Source organism: Epargyreus clarus, unplaced genomic scaffold (assembly GCF_041222505.1).
Source record: "Epargyreus clarus isolate Ecla_fem2 unplaced genomic scaffold, WU_Ecla_fem_2.2 ptg000012l, whole genome shotgun sequence".
NCBI classification, from domain to species: Eukaryota; Metazoa; Arthropoda; class Insecta; order Lepidoptera; family Hesperiidae; genus Epargyreus; species Epargyreus clarus.
This window is the reverse complement of record NW_027332220.1, coordinates 3,037,410-3,057,001: the sequence shown is the minus strand read 5'-3', so window position 1 is coordinate 3,057,001 and position 19,592 is coordinate 3,037,410. Positions and strand designations below refer to the sequence as shown.

The following is a 19,592-nucleotide window of genomic DNA, read 5'->3' as shown; positions in this document are numbered from 1 at the left end:
CAGCAGCGCTTATCACTACTGTTATGAGGCAGATATACAATTACGTACACATTGTATACGAGAACTAGGTACCCCCTATTTTCTGTCTGTCTGTCACGACACGCGTCTGACACGCTCTATGACTGAAGATATAAATGAACCTTTTTCAATCGATCAATTATGATTATATTAACATAGTCTAAAATAATTTATTTTAAACTGTATACATACCTATCTACTCTTTTACATATACGTGTAGATAATTATGTCACATAAAAATAATAATAATATACCGAAAAATATTATAAATCATTTTAAACGCTATCGTTATAAAATTAAGTAGGTATTATATATACATAATGAGTATAATGACTAGTATGAAACAAAAATAGCATAATATTGTTATAATTCATCTATTCTAATTTCTATTTGTTTTACAAAAAATCCACAGCCAAATAATTAATTGCGTTTTACGCTTTTGTGATCACAGAACTTAGTCAAAATATATTGATTTTGAAGTTTTAAATATATAAAAATAAATCATAACACCAGCGTAATAATTTATATACTATAAACTTTTATGTATACGAAATATCGAAATATACGAGTATGTTCATAATATTGACATTGAAAGTCACTGACATTGAGATTCATCAAAATTGCTATCGTTTCCAAAACGTATCGTCAGAACAAAGGATGTATCGCCCTTGGAGAGCGGTAAATCAAAAAATATCGAATATCACATACCATTTCATATCGATATCATATCACAAACCACGAAATTATAAGAGAAATACGAGCTCTGATTTTAAAGCTAAAGCATTTCAACTGAGGCTAACTCAAATAGATGTGATTATTTTGGCTATTTCCAATTATTATAAGTGAATGCATAGATTAGTAAAGATTACTCACTCCTAACAAGAAAATGTACCCACTTTTGAGAATTAGAAAATTAGAAATAGTTGCCTAAAAAAAGTTTTGCCACGTCGCCGTGCTAAAATGTCCCTAAAATATTTGAAATACTTATTTATTTATTATGTAAATTACGCAGTATTAGTTATTTATTCGTAATTTTTTTTTTCTAAAAATGTTTTAATTTGTCAAGAATTCAAAAAAAGAACTTACTATAATCATCATTTGCGGCTTCATTCAATTTCAAGGCGGCGAAGTATCTTTACTAATCTATGGCGAATGCGGCAGTATTATAGTGGTGACATTACTACAATTTGTTTAGAAAAAAATAGCATTGATTAATTTAACCATTAAAAATTCGCCTGTTAGCTTTCAATTTACATGTATATAGTATTTTTAAACTCCATCATTACCTTTGGCATTTGTTTACCACATACAACTTGTGATTTTCCTCCATTCCTCAATATTTTTTTCAAAATCACTCAAATACCTACCAATTAGCGCAAAATAAACGTTCTGTGGTCAATTGAGCACCGACAAGACCGCAATCAATCAATCGTGACAAACAATTATCGGAGGAAGGTTCGCATTTGTTTGTTTTGGCTGTTCAAAGACGCTTGTGCTCTTTCGGCTTGGTTAATCATGTTGTCCAGCTTACTGATCTGTGACGTCATCTGCTTTCTGGTATCCAGAAACACACTTTTGCTCAATAAAGAACTATTTTCATTCTTCTCCATCGTTTCTAAGTCAGCTAATGCGGTGTTAATGTCGCCGCTATTTTGTTTTAAAATTCCCGCCTTTGCTGCGCGCGGTGTCATTTCGTTGTCGTCGGGGCCAAGGCCGCGGTTTATGGAGCCACTCTCTGAAGTATTCGCCGGAACGTAGTCCTTATCGTAGTTAGTTTGTCCTACGTAACTTTGGTCACTGGAATACGATAGATTATCCTTGGCCATCAGCTTTACGCGAAAAAAATTTGTTACGCTCCCGCAGACGCCCTGAAACGCAAAAGCATATTATGTATTGCACTCAATAGTATAATTTCTGATTTCAGTTTTTGAAAATTTTTTTTTTTTTAATAATATTTAAACTTCTTATGCTTAGAAATGAAATCCTCTCAATATTATCATATTCGAAAAAAATAGTATGTGCAGACATAATAAAACAGGTTCTTTAGATGGTTACTAGATGGCGCTGTCTACAATTATTGTAATGAATTATTAATGATTGCATGGCTTGCATTACTATTTAATCCTCGATTTGCATTTTAGATTACTGTAGAAAGAAGTTAATTGACTTACCCTCAGTCGATTAATTTTCGTTTGTGTTGACGATAAAATTGTATTAAGCTCGTTAAGCCCGCTACTTCCGTGTTTCAAATCTTCAGTGAGCATTGCTGTATTCTGAAAAAAAAGAAAATTTCATATTTAATGTGAGAATATTGAAATAAATTTAACTCTATCTCGTGTATAACTTTTACAGTAAAATCTCTGTGTATTGAATCTTAGCAAATTTTCAATATTAAAAATTGCTATTTTCTAACGAAAGGATATTCATTATTCTTAATAATTTTTGCTGTTATTTGTGTTGTTATTGTCTGATAGTATGCTTACTATATTTAAAATTTAGATGTTTTATACAGCATTATCATGAATATTAAATATATAGTTAATTCCATCCGTCGTTTTAAATTTACTTAAAGTTTCAACAGTAGGTATTTCTGATTTAGGTTTGATAAAATAAAGTTAGTTTCGATTTTTTGGTACATCGGGACAATTTAAAACACTCGTGTATCTATAGAAAATTGTCATAAGATATGCCAAGACATCCGACTTGGAATCTAGCCAACTGGGACAGATAACAATACAAAGTAAAAACCTGACCTATTTCCAAGATTAGTAAAGATACTTCGCCGCCTTGAAATTGAATGAAGCCACAAATGGCTTATTTTAGTAAGTTCTTTTTTTGAATCCTTGACAAATAAAATCATTTTTAGAGAAAATTTACGAATAAATAACTAATTTACGTAATAAATAAATAATTATTTCAAATATTTTAGGGACATTTTAACACGGAGACGTGGCAAAACTTTTTTACGCAACTATTTCAATTCTCAAAACTGGGTACATTTTCTTGTTAGGCGTGAGTAATCTTTACTAATCTATGCCTATATTTCAATAAATGGGTTATCAACTGTCATTATTTTTATCTAGCTTTTACTGCTACTGCTAAACTTTTTTATAAATTATTTTTAAAAATTTATAACAATAGTTCGTAATGTTCGTATGCGAGATTAACGGACTGTGTACATTTATACACTTATTCCTTTTTTATGTGTCACGCATATATTAGTAAAGATACTTCGCCGCCTTGAAATTGAATGAAGCCACAAATGGCTTATTATAGTAAGTTCTTTTTTTGAATTCTTGACAAATAAAAACATTTTTAGAGAAAATTTACGAATAAATAACTAATACTGCGTAATTTACAGTTACAATGTACAATTTACATAGTAAATAAATAATTATTTCAAATATTTTAGGGACATTTTAGCACGGAGACGTGGCTAAACTTTTTTACGCAACTATTTCAATTCTCAAAACTGGGTACATTTTCTTGTTAGGAGTGAGTAATCTTTACTAATCTATGGTGTCACGTAATAAAAAAAAATGAATGTCGGGAATTAACAAGGACTGAACTATATTCAGCCAGCCAACCTTAGTTAAAACTTATGAAGGTGTAATAGGGAAAGAAGGAAACAAAAGACATCACATTGTTATCATAAAAATAACTGGAAGCATTTGCGATGTGCCAACGCAAAATATTACGAAAACCAGAGACAAAGCGCCGCACCAATGCGTCCATCTTAAAGGAAGTCAAGATTCATAATTTTGTACACATTTCTTTACTATAAGAAGGGAAGATCTTTAACGGTTGAAGTGGCAAACGAAGATGCTGTCCATCTAATGTTCAGTGGTCACTACCTCCAAGGATATATGTAATCAAAATCAACTCAAAATAGGATTATAGTTTTTTGAAGGTGGTAGAACCTTTTGTGATTCGACTCCAGCGGCACCACCGCCACACCTATTTCTACCTCTCAGATCTGTTCCAAGATGTCAAAATTATGGTATTGTCATACAAATTACATACATGTACGAAGTTTCACTTCGAAACGACAGTTTTTTGAAATCTCTAATAACTATTTTTTTGCGCAATGCACACTTACAGTCCAGTACATTATTTTTTTCACAGCGACGAGTCAAAGTTGAGGGAAAAATATTAAAAAAATTAAAATCTCAAAATATCGCTATTTTTTTCATGGTCCCTGTACATCTTTTAACCAATTTACATTTCAATATGATAGACCAACTATCTGATAGTATTTTACAGAAAAAATAAACACTGCATCGCCAAATTTGTACACGCGGTTAACGAAAGAAGATGAAGAGTGCTGAATTTCTCAAAAAATCTAAAACAATTTATAGTGCAAAAACGGTGACACTTTTACTAAGGTAATTTTTTTTTTCCCAGAGAGGTCTGGCCCTCACCTATGTTCTCCCCAAGTTTGTCGTGGTACTTACTGGACACCCTGTATAATGAAGCGGAGTTGCCATCCATACTTTAGTATAAAAATAGTATTGTAATAGATTTAAGTTAATTGTACTCATAGAAAAATAATACAGTGCAAAAAGTATTGCATCGATAATGCAGATGTAGTTGTGCGCTCCCGCAAAATCGCCTTTTAGCAGTGTTTCACTTTTAGCAATATTAAAAAATAGGTCAGCGAATATAAGGTCGTCTGAAAAATTGTCGCCTTCACGTATATTATAGTTAGTTCATTTGAAAAGAACTCCATTTTTGCAATGCTTTTGTAAGAACGACTTTATTTTTTCTAAGAAGATTGTAATTCTACTTCTAACAATGTGTAGCACATGACTCCATTTAACTTTCGAGGGATAAGTAAAGGTTGTTCTTAATTACCATAACCCTCAGTCATTAAAAAAAATATCTATATCATTAATTTATTATTGTCCCACTGCTAGACACGGTATTCTTTTAGAATCAGAGGGATTTAGGCCATAATTCACATATCCACCGGAGTCCTACTTTACACACTATTGAGGTTTTTTAAAATACAACCCTGTAGAAAAAAATACAAAAAATGTATAATAATTGATTTAAAAATCTCTATTAAATTACACTGTGATTACATGCTCTACTGAACAGCTTAACTTTAGTCTAACTTTGCCATTACCATAGACTTTCCTCTATCGCGTAATACTACGTCTTAAATAATACATGACTTGTAATCAAAGGTGATCTCTGGTTGTCTTACCTCAGCCGTCTTTATATCCACTTCTTCAAATTCCACAACATCCAAATGCTTATGTTTTTCCAAAAAATCTTCCCTATCCGGCTTAGGTTGGCCAAATAATTCCGCTCTTGTACAAGCGTCTTCGTACGCCTTCAACGACATTTTTCACGTAACAAAATCTAAAAATATTAGTGCTTAAAGCTAGATTCACGAAAATATTCTGAATCGTGAACGTAAATAGTTTTAGGCACCCCTTGAAGCGATGTTACCTACTGTCGACCTTGTATTATGACAGTAGTATTGATTTTCTTGTATCATAATGTTAACATAGATATAATTTCACAAAAAAACTTTAAAATACAAAATATATGAATATTACAGTAAAGAAATTTAAATAATCGTAAGATTAATAAACCGGAAATCCTTACAAATATTAAGTTCGTTCACACGAATTATCTATGGTCGTGACCTTCGCCAAACAGTACAAATTGCTATATAATATGTATTTAAACTATTTAAACGATTTAATTTATTATAATTTACAACCCATTCCACATAATCAACATCGTAAATTTTAATTTGTACAATACAAATATATTGTGGGAAGTTAACGAAAAAAAAATAACAAAGTAAATATAGAAACATATATTTGAATACATGTATGTACAAATACAATAACATAACATCATATTAAGAAAAAAAAATCATAAATATAAAATAGAAAATATCATGATAACACGTCAGCTGTTCAAAGTTCAATGACCGAAACAAAGTCAAAACGGTTATTTGCAAATTCACAAACGAGTGCGAAAGTAGTTGTAAACAGTTGTTTGACTATAAATATTCAGCTCATATCAGAACATAGGCGATATTAAGTTTTCATATTGATATGATAAACTGTATTTCATATCGATATCAAAAACAATCTTGTTATAGATATTGATCAAATATGAGTAAATAGGTTACTAAATGCTTTGATGTGTACGTTTGTCTTATATTATTCAATTTTATTCGTTTTGTGTTATTCTAAACCTAGCGAGTATTGTAAATCGAATAAAAATATAGTGATTATAAGATAGAGAACTATCGATATCGTTAAACTGACGTTTATCGTTATTCGTTGATTTTGTTTTAACTGTTAGCAATATCGTCTATATCGATATGGTAATATATACGAATGAAAACGATTTTTAGTTGCGCTTTTGCATATCGAATAATGCCTATTGCTCGCGCTACGTTTAGTACTTTTGCAGTTGCTAACATATTATTAAGACCGGTACAGCGTACAACTCGGTTATTTTCGTATTCTACAACAATGTCTTCTAGTAAGTGCTTATTTCTTTTATTTAACATTCTGTTTGCTCATTTATTTAATAAAATGAATAGTGGGTATAATACGATAATTATTTTGGTTTTAAATTAAATAAAGTTTTAAATATAAATAATTCCTTTTTTAAATATGCCAGTCATCGATGTCAGGCAATTATGGATAACATTGTCAATTTCTATCAAATTCAGTAGAAAAGAATACTTTAGTTGATAATTGTTTAAGATCTATGATTTTAATATTATGTTCATCATGAAATGTATAAAATATTGAGTATGGTTAAGGAAAGAAGCTGTTATACGAAATTTGTAAGACACATAATGTTTAAGTCGTTTGAACACAAAAGTAAGCTAGATTAAAATGTATTTTCGTTGTATTTACCAAGTTTTTAGTTTATGTATGTAGTTACAGCATGTGAATAACTTTGGAATAAGACTGCTGCCCATCTAAGATCAATTAATTTGATAAAGCAACAGCTGATGTGTCATCATAAACAATTTGGATAAAGCAATGCTTTATTATAGTCGATATATTTTTTCTGCTTGGTGGGTTACTTATTAATTTGTGTGCAATTCATATTTTTAAAAATTAACTCTTCATGGTTTTATTTTGGTGGCACCTCTGCCACAAGTGCCACATTTATAACAGCAGTGGCATGTTACTATTGTGTGGTCTGAAGGGTTTTATAGATAAGAGACACTTATAAAGATGCAGTTTAATTAAATCAAGGGTAATAAGACATGTGTGGCCAACCTGCAGTAAAGAAGGACTTCCATTCTATTACTCTTCAAAGAGTCTTCAATAAATGATTTAATTCAAGGTGGTAGAACCTTTTGTGGCTGGACTGTAAAAGCAATACTGCCTATTTCTGTGTAATAACAGCAGTATTAAGCATTGCTTTGTTTCTCTGCATGGTAAGGGAGGTGTTCCAACTTAGGGGTACATCTCAGATGCATTATCTGTGGCCGATCTCAGGTTGGAATTTAATCTTATCTATTGATTACAGAAGTCCATGTATGGCAATAGCCACTTACTATCAAGTGGATTGCATTCTCATTTACTACTGGATTATAAAAAAATGATATAATTAATACCTATTCTTTCAGAACCCCTTAGCAAAGAATGCCTAGACAAATTGAGGGAAAATTACTATGCCGACCCAAAGAATGAGCTAGCCCAAAATGCCTGCACGCGGTTTGACCCCTTCGAGGTCGCTATCAGCAGACGAAAAACCAATACCGCCCTCCATGTTTATAATATTAAGGTAACTAACATTACTTATTACATTTTATAATCAATTAGTGGAACCAGCATCCTTTGTACGCATCCATCCAGTCCGCACCAAACTTCAAGTCTGCTTTGAAGTTAATGCATGTAGGTGTCAGTCATAGAGCCACTGTGGTCGAACGCAACTACAAGCATATACTCCGTAGTAACATAAGGGCACACTAACACAGCTATGTACCCTAGGCGAGACCGGGCAGTGGACGGGTGCCTGTCCTGCTAAGTCTTTGTATCGCTAATATGTACAATTTGCTGTTACTCCTTTGGCCCGACTAGCAGTTTGGCACAGACTCGTAATTAATAAATGTGAGCAGGGTCATATTAACTTTTTATATTACAATGAAATTGATTGATATTCTTTTGACATAATAGCCACAAAATACTTTATATATTATTAAAAATATGCTGTTATTGCACATCATATCACATCACATTACCCCCTGTTCGACATACCATTTCCTTTACTAGTCCATTCCTTGTTTTGTTTCTTTGTACCATGTCCTCTAATAGATAATTCTTCCAGGTGGAGTCAGAAGGTAAACCAGTGACCAATCAGGAGAACTCGGGTCGGTGCTGGTTGTTTGCTGCGCTCAATGTGATGCGGTTGCCGTTTATGAAGAAGTATGAAATTGAAGAATTTGAGTTCTCACAGAGGTACAAGAAAAATATTTTTCATTTAATTATAATTCAGTAGTTCAATTTTTAGGAGAGTCATGTGCGTATTTGAAAATAATTATCACTTGCTTAAACGGTGTAGGAAAATTTCGTGAGGAAACCTGCATACCTGAGAAATCTTAAAAAAAAGAAAAAAGTTTTAAAGGTATATGAAGTCTACCAATTCGCACTTGGCCAGCGCGTAGGAGTATGCCCTAATCCTTCTCATTCTGAGAGGAGACCCGTGCCCAGCAGTGGGACGTTAATGGGTTGATGATAATGATAAAGATAAAAAAAAAATGAAAATTATAGTACTATTCAACTGTAAATATGTAACACAATAACAAGTGTTTTGATAACATTAGTAGCCCAAACACAGTTATATCTAAAAATGTTTTTATATTCACAAACACATAAATTAATTACCATTTGCCCTATTCATTTTAAGGGCAATGTGTAAAAACCTTCATAGTCAAGACTTCTCCATAAAACGAAATTGAGAAATGCGTGAAATCTACCACAGACTTGTCAACATGGTTAAGTGCCTCATTATGAGTCACAATCTAATTAATATAATTATTTCAGTTACCTTTTCTTCTGGGATAAAATAGAGCGGTCCCACTACTGGCTGAACAACATTGTCGCGACCGCTAAGGAAGGAGAGGAACTCGATGGGCGCCTAGTCAATTTCCTTTTGAAGGTAAGTTTTAATATAATTGTTTTTATGGGATAATCTTCGATATACCTGAAAGGTGCTAAAGTTATAGTTATCGCCAAACTGCTAGTCCGCTCTGAAGTTGTTCCGAGTGGGTGTAGTCATACAGTCAGACGCAATTAATTTCTATATTCAGAGCGGACTAGCAGTTTTACGCGTACTATATTATGGTATATATTATACCTATGAGGTACTGCCACACCTATCTCTAGCATGAAGAAGTTCTGCATTTCAATTGAAGAATGTGGCAAACTTCCTAAGGCAACTATCTTATTCAATATCATTTGTGATCAGGTTCAGTTAGAACTTGTTCTATTAGTTGGTCAAACATGTCCATGTGCGCAAGGATCACTTCCCACCAGGCGGATAAACATACATACAAGAAAGAAATAATATTAAAAAATATCACCTCTCAAGAAATATTTGGCAAGTATTCTAAGGCTGATAGAATGCTAGCCTGTTTTTGCCCTAATATCATTATCATCCATTCTGCATACGCATGCAAAACATCAGCTTAAACAGATACCGGGAAGTTGGTTAAACTTTATGTGCGAGATTAGACCCGAACATACATACTTACACTGAAAATAAAATGAAAACTTGTAATACGGGCTAGGATTGTAAAGGTTCCAGTTAAAAAATCAAACAAATGCTGTAAATATGCACTTTTAATAAATAATATACAAGCAAATGCTCATATATATACATAAAATATACATAATAAATAAGCATAAATATACAATATATAATGAAAAATATGAACGTAAAATATACTTTAATGAAAAGTGCATATTTTTTATGTAGTCATTCTTCACTATCATTTATCAAGATGTAACAATAAACATTGATAAGTTATCAGTCGTTTACTTTTTATGACTATTTGATTACAATGTATTACAGTAGAATGGGTACTTGATTGATAAATGACTTGTAAGTAAATTTTACTGTTATCAATTGTTGAACCTGATTACATATTGTTTAAAATGTAAACATTAAATCTTATGAACGTACAATGCATAATAATTTCTTAGAAAATTAAAGTGAATTGTATATGTATTACAGTTTAATTTATTTATATGCACTTGTATATTTATGTTTTCTGTTTGCTGATAATAAAAATATAACAACGTTTAGAGTACTAATATGAAATATGGTTTAAAATTTCAATGATAATGGTTAGTTGTATTTTGTTAGATGTGGAAATTGTTGATAAGGACACCGTTTTGTTATAAGCTATGCAATTTTTTACAAAATATCATGACTCTTTTACAATTTAAGTTATGTGTTGTAAAATTTGAGTTTGTCAAAGTACCTTTATTCAAATCAAATCAAATCTTTTTTTTTAATGAAAAATAGGTTCTTTGCCGAGCAATTTTTGAATGTCATTACATCTACCACCGGTTCTCTAGGTGTTTCGTTATGGAGAAGAAGCGGTGAAAGAAACTCCATAACACAATATCATTTACAAATTTTGAAATTTATATTGCAGGACCCAATAAACGATGGTGGACAGTGGGACATGATTGTAAATCTGGTGAACAAGTACGGTCTGATGCCCAAGAAATGTTTCCCGGAGTCGTTCAGCTCACGACGCAGTCTTCGGATGAACGCGCTCATTAAGACCAAGGTGATAATTTTTATGTGACGAAGGTCCCATTCATCCAGATCCTAAATTGGATTGGAGTCCAACCTAACATATACTACAGCAAACTGATGTAAAGTGTTAAAACATTAGTACTCATCCCCAAATATCACAGATAAATTGTGCCCCTGAGGGTTAAATCGGAAATCTTATTCAATTAGGATTTCAGTTCTAAGAAGTTCAGTGCAGTTGAAAGGGATTAATTGGTGGCCAATCTAAATCAGATATCTTTAGATCAATCTCGGATAATTTTATGTTTGCTAACCATTGATAACTATTAAGACTAATGGCTTAACATGCCCTGCAAAGAACAGAATCATTTGTGAGATTAGCCTCTATTCTTACACCATAACTGGACATTCTAATAAGTGTCAAATATTAATATATGCTTATGTTCCTCATAGTTACGTGAATTCGCCAAGGAGCTGAGAGATATGGTGGCCGCCAAGAAGTCGGATGAGGACATCCAAAACACAGTTAGCGAGCAAATGGCTGTTATATACAACATTGTTGCTACTTGCCTCGGTTGGTAACAAACTGCTAGTTGAGTCTTATTTATTTATAATATACTGTTTGATCTTTTTTCACTGCTTATAAATAGGATTTATTTATTTAGCTGCTCCTGCTCATAATTGAATAGATTGCTATAGATGTATGAACTTTTTTTGGATTATATTTATATTATTAAGAGATTAAGTATAACGTAACACGAAAACGGAGGTTTATTTCTATAATATAAAAGTAGTAAATGAGTATGCATTCCAACTGCCGCCCATAGACACGTGTAGTATGTATGTAAATCTTTTTTTATTGAATAAAAATTTGCAGACGCGGCGGATAGGAAATTGGTAGTTTTAAGACTTTTGATAACCTTATTCTATGCAAATAAAATATTATAATTATTATGATGTAATCAACTGCCAAGAAGTAAGTTTCTTACCTGAGGTTGACCTGAGGAAAGTCGGTCACAAATGCACTATTAAGGATTAAATTGATATGTCTATATACATGCCTTAGCCTTATTACACCCTTTAAGTAAGACAGTAGCTCTTAAAACTGTTGTTATTAGGCATAATAAGTGTGTTGACACCAGTGTTATATATTGGCCTTAATCACCATAGTTTAGACCAGTGCCGAAGCCTTTAAAAATGGTAAAAAATGAAAAAAAATCACAATAGAATGAAACCCATTGGAAAAGGAGGGGAATATGATCAAAATGAAAGGAAAAATAAATTACGGTCGATCCGAGTTCGGGAAGTGGGGGGGGTGAGTTTTTAAGGGTAAAAAATGGTTTATCTTGATTTCCGGCTAATCTACACGTCCTATGCGAAAAAGTTCAATGGCAAAGTTTTAGGTAATAATAAGATCTACAACATTTGTATTTGCAATTTTTTCACATAACCTCAAAATTTGGGTGAAAAATTCAAAAAACCAAGTTTTTGGTTTTTTATTTATATCTTTTTCAAAAAAAAAATTTTTATACGAAATTTGGTGAAAACTTACCTTTTTATGTCCCAAATACACTGTAATTTATTTGATTAAAAATATTTATTTTTTCGCCTTATTTTCACTTAATATCAAAAAAGCATCCTAATTTTCAATCGAAAATTCTGACGTCAAAATATCAGCTTTTTTCAAAAAGTTTGGGGGCTTTTTGTTCGTTGAAATATCTACTTTCTGATGGTGTAAAAAAAATATACATTACTATAGGAAATGTTCTCAGAAAATGCAAAAAATTGAAAAAAAACCCAATTGTATTTATTGTCGATTCTCTTCTTGCTAGACTCCACTAAACGATTCAAAGCTGATTTTTTTATTTCATACACTTGCTTGTCATCTGACTTATTGCAGATTATACAAACAGATCCATCCATACTGATAATCTGAAAAGACAAAATTAATTTAATAATGCCTTCAAAGTTTTATCATGAGTATAACTAAATTTGTTTGTATAAAATAAACGAAATTACTATTTTTTATTCTTGTACTAAAATATCATTCAATTTAAATTTTTTAGGTTATGTTATGTTAAACATACTATTTATGAAAGAAAATATTACTATTTTTATTTTAAAGTTGATTAATATAGATTTAAATACAGATTGTATTTACCATGCTATGTAGATTCCAAACGATTTTTTGAATAAAGTAAATTTCTCACAATTCACTTAGAGTAACTGAGCCTGCACGTGTATTTTTAAAAACGATGTTGTACACTGCTCTGTATCTCGAATACTGGCTAACGGTTTTTACAGCTGCTACGAAATAGCAGGTATGTAGTAAGGCCCAGACCCTCCTAGGTCCGTCCCCACTTCTCTATGAAATAACTTACAATGGGCTAAAATTTACCGAAGGTCACTCAGGTATATAAATTATCTTAAAACAGCAGTAAATAGACATCTACAAATATTATTTAAATAAGATTCTACAACTTTTTCAAAATATTGTAGATGTCTTATTAAATATTAACTTTATTAACTTATTTCTTTGTTAATTATTGAAGTATATTTTAATTTGCAACTTTTTCATTTATCAATAAAACATGAAATCTTACGTTTTTTGAGTAATTAAAGTGTAAATTTTAATAAATACCTCAAAATTGTACATAATGATATAAAATTTTTTTTCGAATTTGGGTGTTTTTCAATTTTTTGCATTTTCTGAGAACATTTCCTATAGTAATGTATATTTTTTTTACACCATCAGAAAGTAGATATTTCAACGAACAAAAAGCCCCCAAACTTTTTGAAAAAAGCTGATATTTTGACGTCAGAATTTTCGATTGAAAATTAGGGTGCTTTTTTGATATTAAGTGAAAATAAGGCGAAAAAATAAATATTTTTAATCAAATAAATTACAGTGTATTTGGGACATAATAAGGTAAGTTTTCACCAAATTTCGTAAAAAAAAAAAATAATTTTTGAATAAGATATAAATAAAAAACCAAAAACTTGGTTTTTTGAATTTTTCACCCAAATTTTGAGGTTATGTGAAAAAATTGCAAATACAAAAGTTGTAGATCTTTTTATTACCTACAACTTTGCCATTGAACTTTTTCGCATAGGACGTGTAGTTTAGCCGGAAATCAAGATAAACCATTTTTACCCTTAAAAACTCACCCCCTCCCACTTCCCGAACTCGGATCGACCGTAATTTATTTTTCCTTTCATTTTGATCATATTCCCCTCCTTTTCCAATGGGTTTCATTCTATTGTAATTTTTTTTGGTTTCAAAAATTATCGACCCTGGTCTAAGTTAGGCATTCGCCTTATACAAAATTATAAAGAAGACATCCGATCCTGCACCGCCGCCGTGCCGTGGGAACGCTGACTCCGCACCATCGCTCCGTTTCCACCGTACAGTCCCGAACGTGGGAATTGACTCTGGGCGCTAACATTGCCCCAGCAAGTCACTTAGGATAGTTAGTTTTAATGTAGGTTAGATTTAATCCAAAACATTTAATATTCTGTTTTGATTAAATACGTTTATATAAGTAATTCGGTCTTTCTGTATCCTGGCTGCTGCATCCCGACGCATTATATAAATCCAGTGTCATAGTTGACCTACAAAGAGTTCTAATACGTTTTTATTGTTTTTCACAGGCACACCAGCTGAGAAGTTCACATATGAGTTCTACAATAAAGAGAAGGCGTACAAAACCTTTGGACCCTTGACGCCTCAGGAGTTCTACCAGAACCACGTCAAGCCGCTGTTCAATGTTGATGATAAGGTTTTTAATTAAATAAAATTGTTTGCAAATAAAGTAAAATTGTATAAAGTTTTTTTTTTTTATAATATAGGAGTAGCAGACGAGCGTGCAGTCCACCTGAAAGTAAGTGGCTACTGCCGCACATGGACATCTGATTTCAACCCCAGATAAGATTAGATATTCTTACCTGAGGTCGACTACAGATGCGCCGCTACCGATGAGGACTAAGCTGGAACGCCTCGGATAGAATGCTGTTCCTATCCAGTCTCTATTCCGTATGCCGTCCGTTTTTTGAAATTAGTGTGTACAATTTCCAGGTGTGCCTAGTGAACGACCCGCGGGAATCGAACCCGTTCGGCAACCTGTACACGCTGCAGTGCCTCGGCAACGTGGTCGGCGGCCGACTCACCGCGTACAACAATCAGCCCATTGAAACACTTATGCAGTTAGTATCATACATATCGCCTTTATTCTTTACAAGATAATACATAAAATTGATGTTAAAAATCTTGTTTATCATAATAGGAAAAAATACTATGTTGGTAAGTTGTTGAGGAAAAACATAGTCGGCTTGCAGCCTTAATAGTTCTTTTAATGTTTTTTTTAAACTTATACAACACTTCTAGGTGTGTCGTCGGACTTATCGTGATCAGTCTGGTGAAGTCCACTATAATGCACTAGGCCAGCGTGATGATCTTGGGCCTATGCCCCACTTTGAGAGGAGAGACGTAGCAGTGAAAAAATTATAGGTTGATGACGAGATTGTTCATCATATTGATCACACTTATTTTCATGTTACAGGGTTGTTAAAGCAAGTATACAAGATGGTGAAGCGGTGTGGTTTGGCTGCGAGGTGTCTAAACGCTTCGAGCGAAAGAACGGACTAGAAGATCTTGACGCGTAAGTTACATTGATGCTGTAATAAGTTCAACCTGTATTTATTTGTGAAGCATCACTACTTTATAAATCTACCTAATGGCAACATTTACATGGTATAGTCCGTGCCACACTGCTAGTCCGCTCTGAATATAGAAACGAGTCGCGTCGAATAGCAAATTGTAGATATTGGCGGTACGAAGACAGCGCGGGGTCCCGGCACTCTCCGCTGCTCTCGCCCGCGGGTAACATAGCTGTGTTAGTATGCTATTACGTTGCTACGGAATATATGCTTCTAGTTGTGCGCAACAACTTCAGAGCGAACTAGCAGTCGGCATGGACGTATGAAGGTGGTAGAACCCTTTGTGGTTCGACTCCGGCGGCAGCACTGCCACACCTGTTTCGCTGCTGTGTTCCGTTTTGAAGGGTGTGGTAAGGGAGACATACTGTTCCGTGGCGTTCCAGCTTAGTCCTCAGGGGTAGCGGCGCATCTGTGGCCGACCTCAGGTAGGAATATCTAATCCTATCTGGGGTTGATCACAGATGTCCATGGGCGACAGTAGCCACCTACCATCAGGTGGATTGGATGCTCGTCTGCTACTCCTATATTATAAAAAACAAATAATAAAATAACCTCACTCGCTGCATCTAAATAAAATAATAATAATATTTATTACAGACAAGACTACAAGCTAATATTCAACACGGAGGTGCAGATAGGTCTGGACAAGGCCGGGCGGTTGCTGTACGGCGACTCGTGCATGACTCACGCGATGGTCTTCACCGCTGTGGGCACCGATGTGAGTAGAACATGTCGGCGATATCCCAATACCGCACTTTATTAATAAACTGAACGAAACGACTTTAATATGAGAATCACTTTTATTCACTTTTATTTACAATTCGAGCAGAGTAACGGCTTACACGACTGATTAAATGCGAATGAACCACGCTCTACCAGCGCGTGGACTTAAATACTACTCGAGTGACAAACAGCATAAGAACTACCTCACATCACTTGTTTTGTTATAACAAGTGACGTGATTCACAATAAATTTAACTGTTAATAAAATAACATTATATTGAAAATATTGTTTTAAAAATTCGAGAATAAGTATTTTAATATTATTATAATTTATATAATTTATTTGGTATGACTAACAAAGTGTTTTGAAGTACTACCGGAAATCGTCCATATTTTAATCTGAATATTAATTCCACATTGACAATCAAAATTGACATAATAAAAATTAATATTATAATGAATTTTACGTTACTCCAAATAATTTATCTTACACAAATTACATTTGTTTTAATAAACAAGCGCGTTACAACACGCAAATATTCCTTACAAGTTTTCATAAATCGCCAAAAGAGGGCGCTACTAGTAGGATGCAAATTAAACTAAGTTTTGTTTATAAAACAATAAAATTGGAGTCATAATAATCTAATTGATTTTTACTTTGAAGGTTTATGCAACAATATGAATTATTAAAAATAAATTACAAAATCAATGTCTTAAAATCAGTCGAAAGAGTCAGTGCAATGTCTAAGAGACATTGAGGTTAGATCAATAACAGTATTGTAATTACGAATAATTATTTTAAACATTAAATATTATAATATAAACGTAAGATACAGATTTGCACCCATAAATAATTATTTTAAACATTAAATGTTGTAATATAAACATAAGATACTGATTTGCGCCCATAAACACTACCATGCATGCGTGCAACTGTCCAATTTGATTCTTGTTAAACTGACTTCTTCTATGAGAGGACAATTTGATGGATTTTTATGTCGAGTGTCCTCTTTTTTTTAGTTTAAATTCAGTCCTATACACACCTTTTTATATTGAGTTCAAAAAATTACTGAAGTTAATTCGATTTTATTTTTTTGTTACATGCTTTGAAATAGCATTTTTTTAATAATTTTGATTTAATAAACGAGCATGCATTCTAGCTAAATGTAAATGACCACTGCCGTCCATGGACATCTATAATCAATCCCAGTTGAGATGAGTACATGGTGAAGGATCCATCAAATTGGATCAAGTACCGACATCATGGTTCATTTCATGTATTTGTAATATACATAGAATTATATAATATACTTGAAGTTACAACTTGTTTTTCTTTACATTTATTTAACTGTTTGTACAATAGAATCTTGGTAGATAAATGATAATGCTTTATATAATTATATATTATTATAGCATTAAGACTGTCGTTATTCATACGATATAATGAAATTACAGGAGAACGGCCACCCGATAAAGTTCCGCGTGGAGAACTCCCACAGCGACAAGGAGTTCGACAAGGGCTACTTGCTGCTCACCGAGCCCTGGTTCAGGGAGTTTGTGTTTGAGGTAAGAAGAAGTCACAACAGTAGACTTTGCACATACAGATAACACCCTAGGTAATGGTGGCGCTCAACTGATGTTCCTTATAATATTTTTTTATACAAACAAACGAAGGTCACTTAGTGTACGCCCAAGTGGTCCCAAGTTAGTAAAAGTCTTCCCTGCACCTGCTATTTTTGTAAAAAATCAGACATAAATAATATTACAGACGTATTTATCACCCTAACACCCATACTCGTAAAAAAAAAGCGTAAAAATATCCCCACTCCTCTTTGGTGCTTACGTCATAGTTCAAATACTCCTTATCATCTCTGATGCTTACGTCATATTTGTATTCATTATCACGTGGTCGCTGTACTCCTTATTTCTGTTTCTCTTTCAGGTGGTTGTAGACAAGAAGTATGTTCCAAGTGAAGTGTTAGAAGTGTTCAAACAAGAAGCCAAAGTCTTGCCCGCCTGGGACCCGATGGGCACCCTAGCCTGCCCCCTATGTTCTAAGGAGTAAATAACATAATAAAAAGGCGTTTGTAAAAAGAAGTAATCATTATATGTCCACCAAGAAAACTAATAAGCAATTAATATTGATTGAAAGTTAATGCAAGGATTTGTACACAATGTCCCATGTTTTTTTACTATCTGTAACTATTAATAATATACAAATAATAATGATAATGATTTCTACACTCATAGTCCCACACTAGCATTTGTGTAGTGGGTGCCATGGACGCATACAAAGAAGACTAGACACTCTTACCGATCTTACCCAAGGTTGATTATAGATATCCATGGGTGGCAGTAACCTACCCTTGGGTACTACATGCTCGTATACTACTTTGATTTTAGAAAAATAAATAACCGTTTTAACCGATTCCATGCGGATGGCACCACAGTTGTGCCATGAATTTCTTTTGTGTATGGCGGGTAAAAAAAAACGATAAGTTAAAATTCATGGCGGAGGGCACCTTAGTGGTGCCATCGAAGTCCCTGGCGTTGGGCACCACAGTGGTGCCACGAAATATTTGTTCGCCGCCAGGCGTTAAAATTTGTCCAAAAGGCCGCCGCATTGAACCGGTTAAGAATGCACACAGTAGGAGATTACTTTTTTAGAACGAGAGTAGGTTGCCATTGTAATTTTAATACCAAATAATGAAAAATATAATGTAATGCGTTAATCAATGTGATTTGAGAAATGTTACTGCCATTTACCGATCGTTACCTTTGATAATAAGAAAGCGTAGATTTTGTGAAATATTTTTACAATAGTTGCAATATATGTACCTAATACCTATGTAGCTTTATACACATCAGTCACCTTTAGAAGTCCACCGCTGGGCACAGGCCTTTCCTGAAAAACTAGTTACCTTAGTCCAAGGCAAATGGCGCTGTTGTATTGGTCAAATATATGGGGAATCGAACCTGTGCCACTACTTTACTGATAATATGTAAAACCATTCCCTTTAACCGAGTATTCATTGCTGTGTATGTGACAGGGCTCTTAAACCCAATTACATGCACAGGACCTCCGTTCAGCGCTCCGTATGAGTTTTTTATATTAGATTGAATTGATATCGATTTCGCCGTACACATACAGCGCCTCTGGTGGATGGTTTAGGAACTAAAATTTGTCATTGAGATGCACAAGCTGTCGATTCGATTGAAAACTCATACTAAAGAGGCGGGTCTCAGGGTGTTTGTCCACTGCCGTTGTCACCGGACCGTCGCCGAGAACGATATTGTTTCGGGCCGAGTTTAATAGGAAGTGACGGACGTGCGGTGGACACGCGACTATAGTAAATATATGTACCGTTACTTCG

General features: G+C 33.4%; 2 protein-coding genes across 3 annotated transcripts; one reads left to right on the top strand and one right to left on the bottom strand.

Annotated features, from left to right (window-relative positions):
- Nucleotides 1–940: 940 nt before the first annotated feature.
- LOC140746124 (uncharacterized) lies at nt 941–5,504 on the bottom strand. The gene is made up of 3 exons (XM_073078136.1): nt 5,228–5,504; nt 2,190–2,291; nt 941–1,886 (listed from the first exon to the last, which is right to left on the bottom strand). The coding sequence occupies exons 1-3, from the start codon at nt 5,366–5,368 to the stop codon at nt 1,461–1,463; spliced, it is 669 nt and encodes a 222-aa protein (XP_072934237.1). The 5' UTR covers nt 5,369–5,504; the 3' UTR covers nt 941–1,460.
- Nucleotides 5,505–6,371: 867 nt separating this feature from the next.
- Nucleotides 6,372–18,633, top strand: LOC140746123 (bleomycin hydrolase). 2 transcript variants are annotated; one of them, XM_073078134.1, is made up of 12 exons: nt 6,372–6,531; nt 7,640–7,797; nt 8,341–8,471; nt 9,057–9,171; nt 10,676–10,813; nt 11,233–11,353; nt 14,431–14,558; nt 14,855–14,982; nt 15,339–15,437; nt 16,093–16,213; nt 17,674–17,784; nt 18,161–18,633. In XM_073078134.1, the coding sequence occupies exons 1-12, from the start codon at nt 6,384–6,386 to the stop codon at nt 18,281–18,283; spliced, it is 1,521 nt and encodes a 506-aa protein (XP_072934235.1). In that variant the 5' UTR covers nt 6,372–6,383; the 3' UTR covers nt 18,284–18,633. The 2 variants fall into 2 exon arrangements, with proteins under 2 accessions (XP_072934235.1, XP_072934236.1); XM_073078135.1 differs by lacking the exon at nt 6,372–6,531 and adding an exon at nt 6,746–6,878.
- The last annotated feature ends 959 nt before the right edge of the window (nt 18,634–19,592 follow it).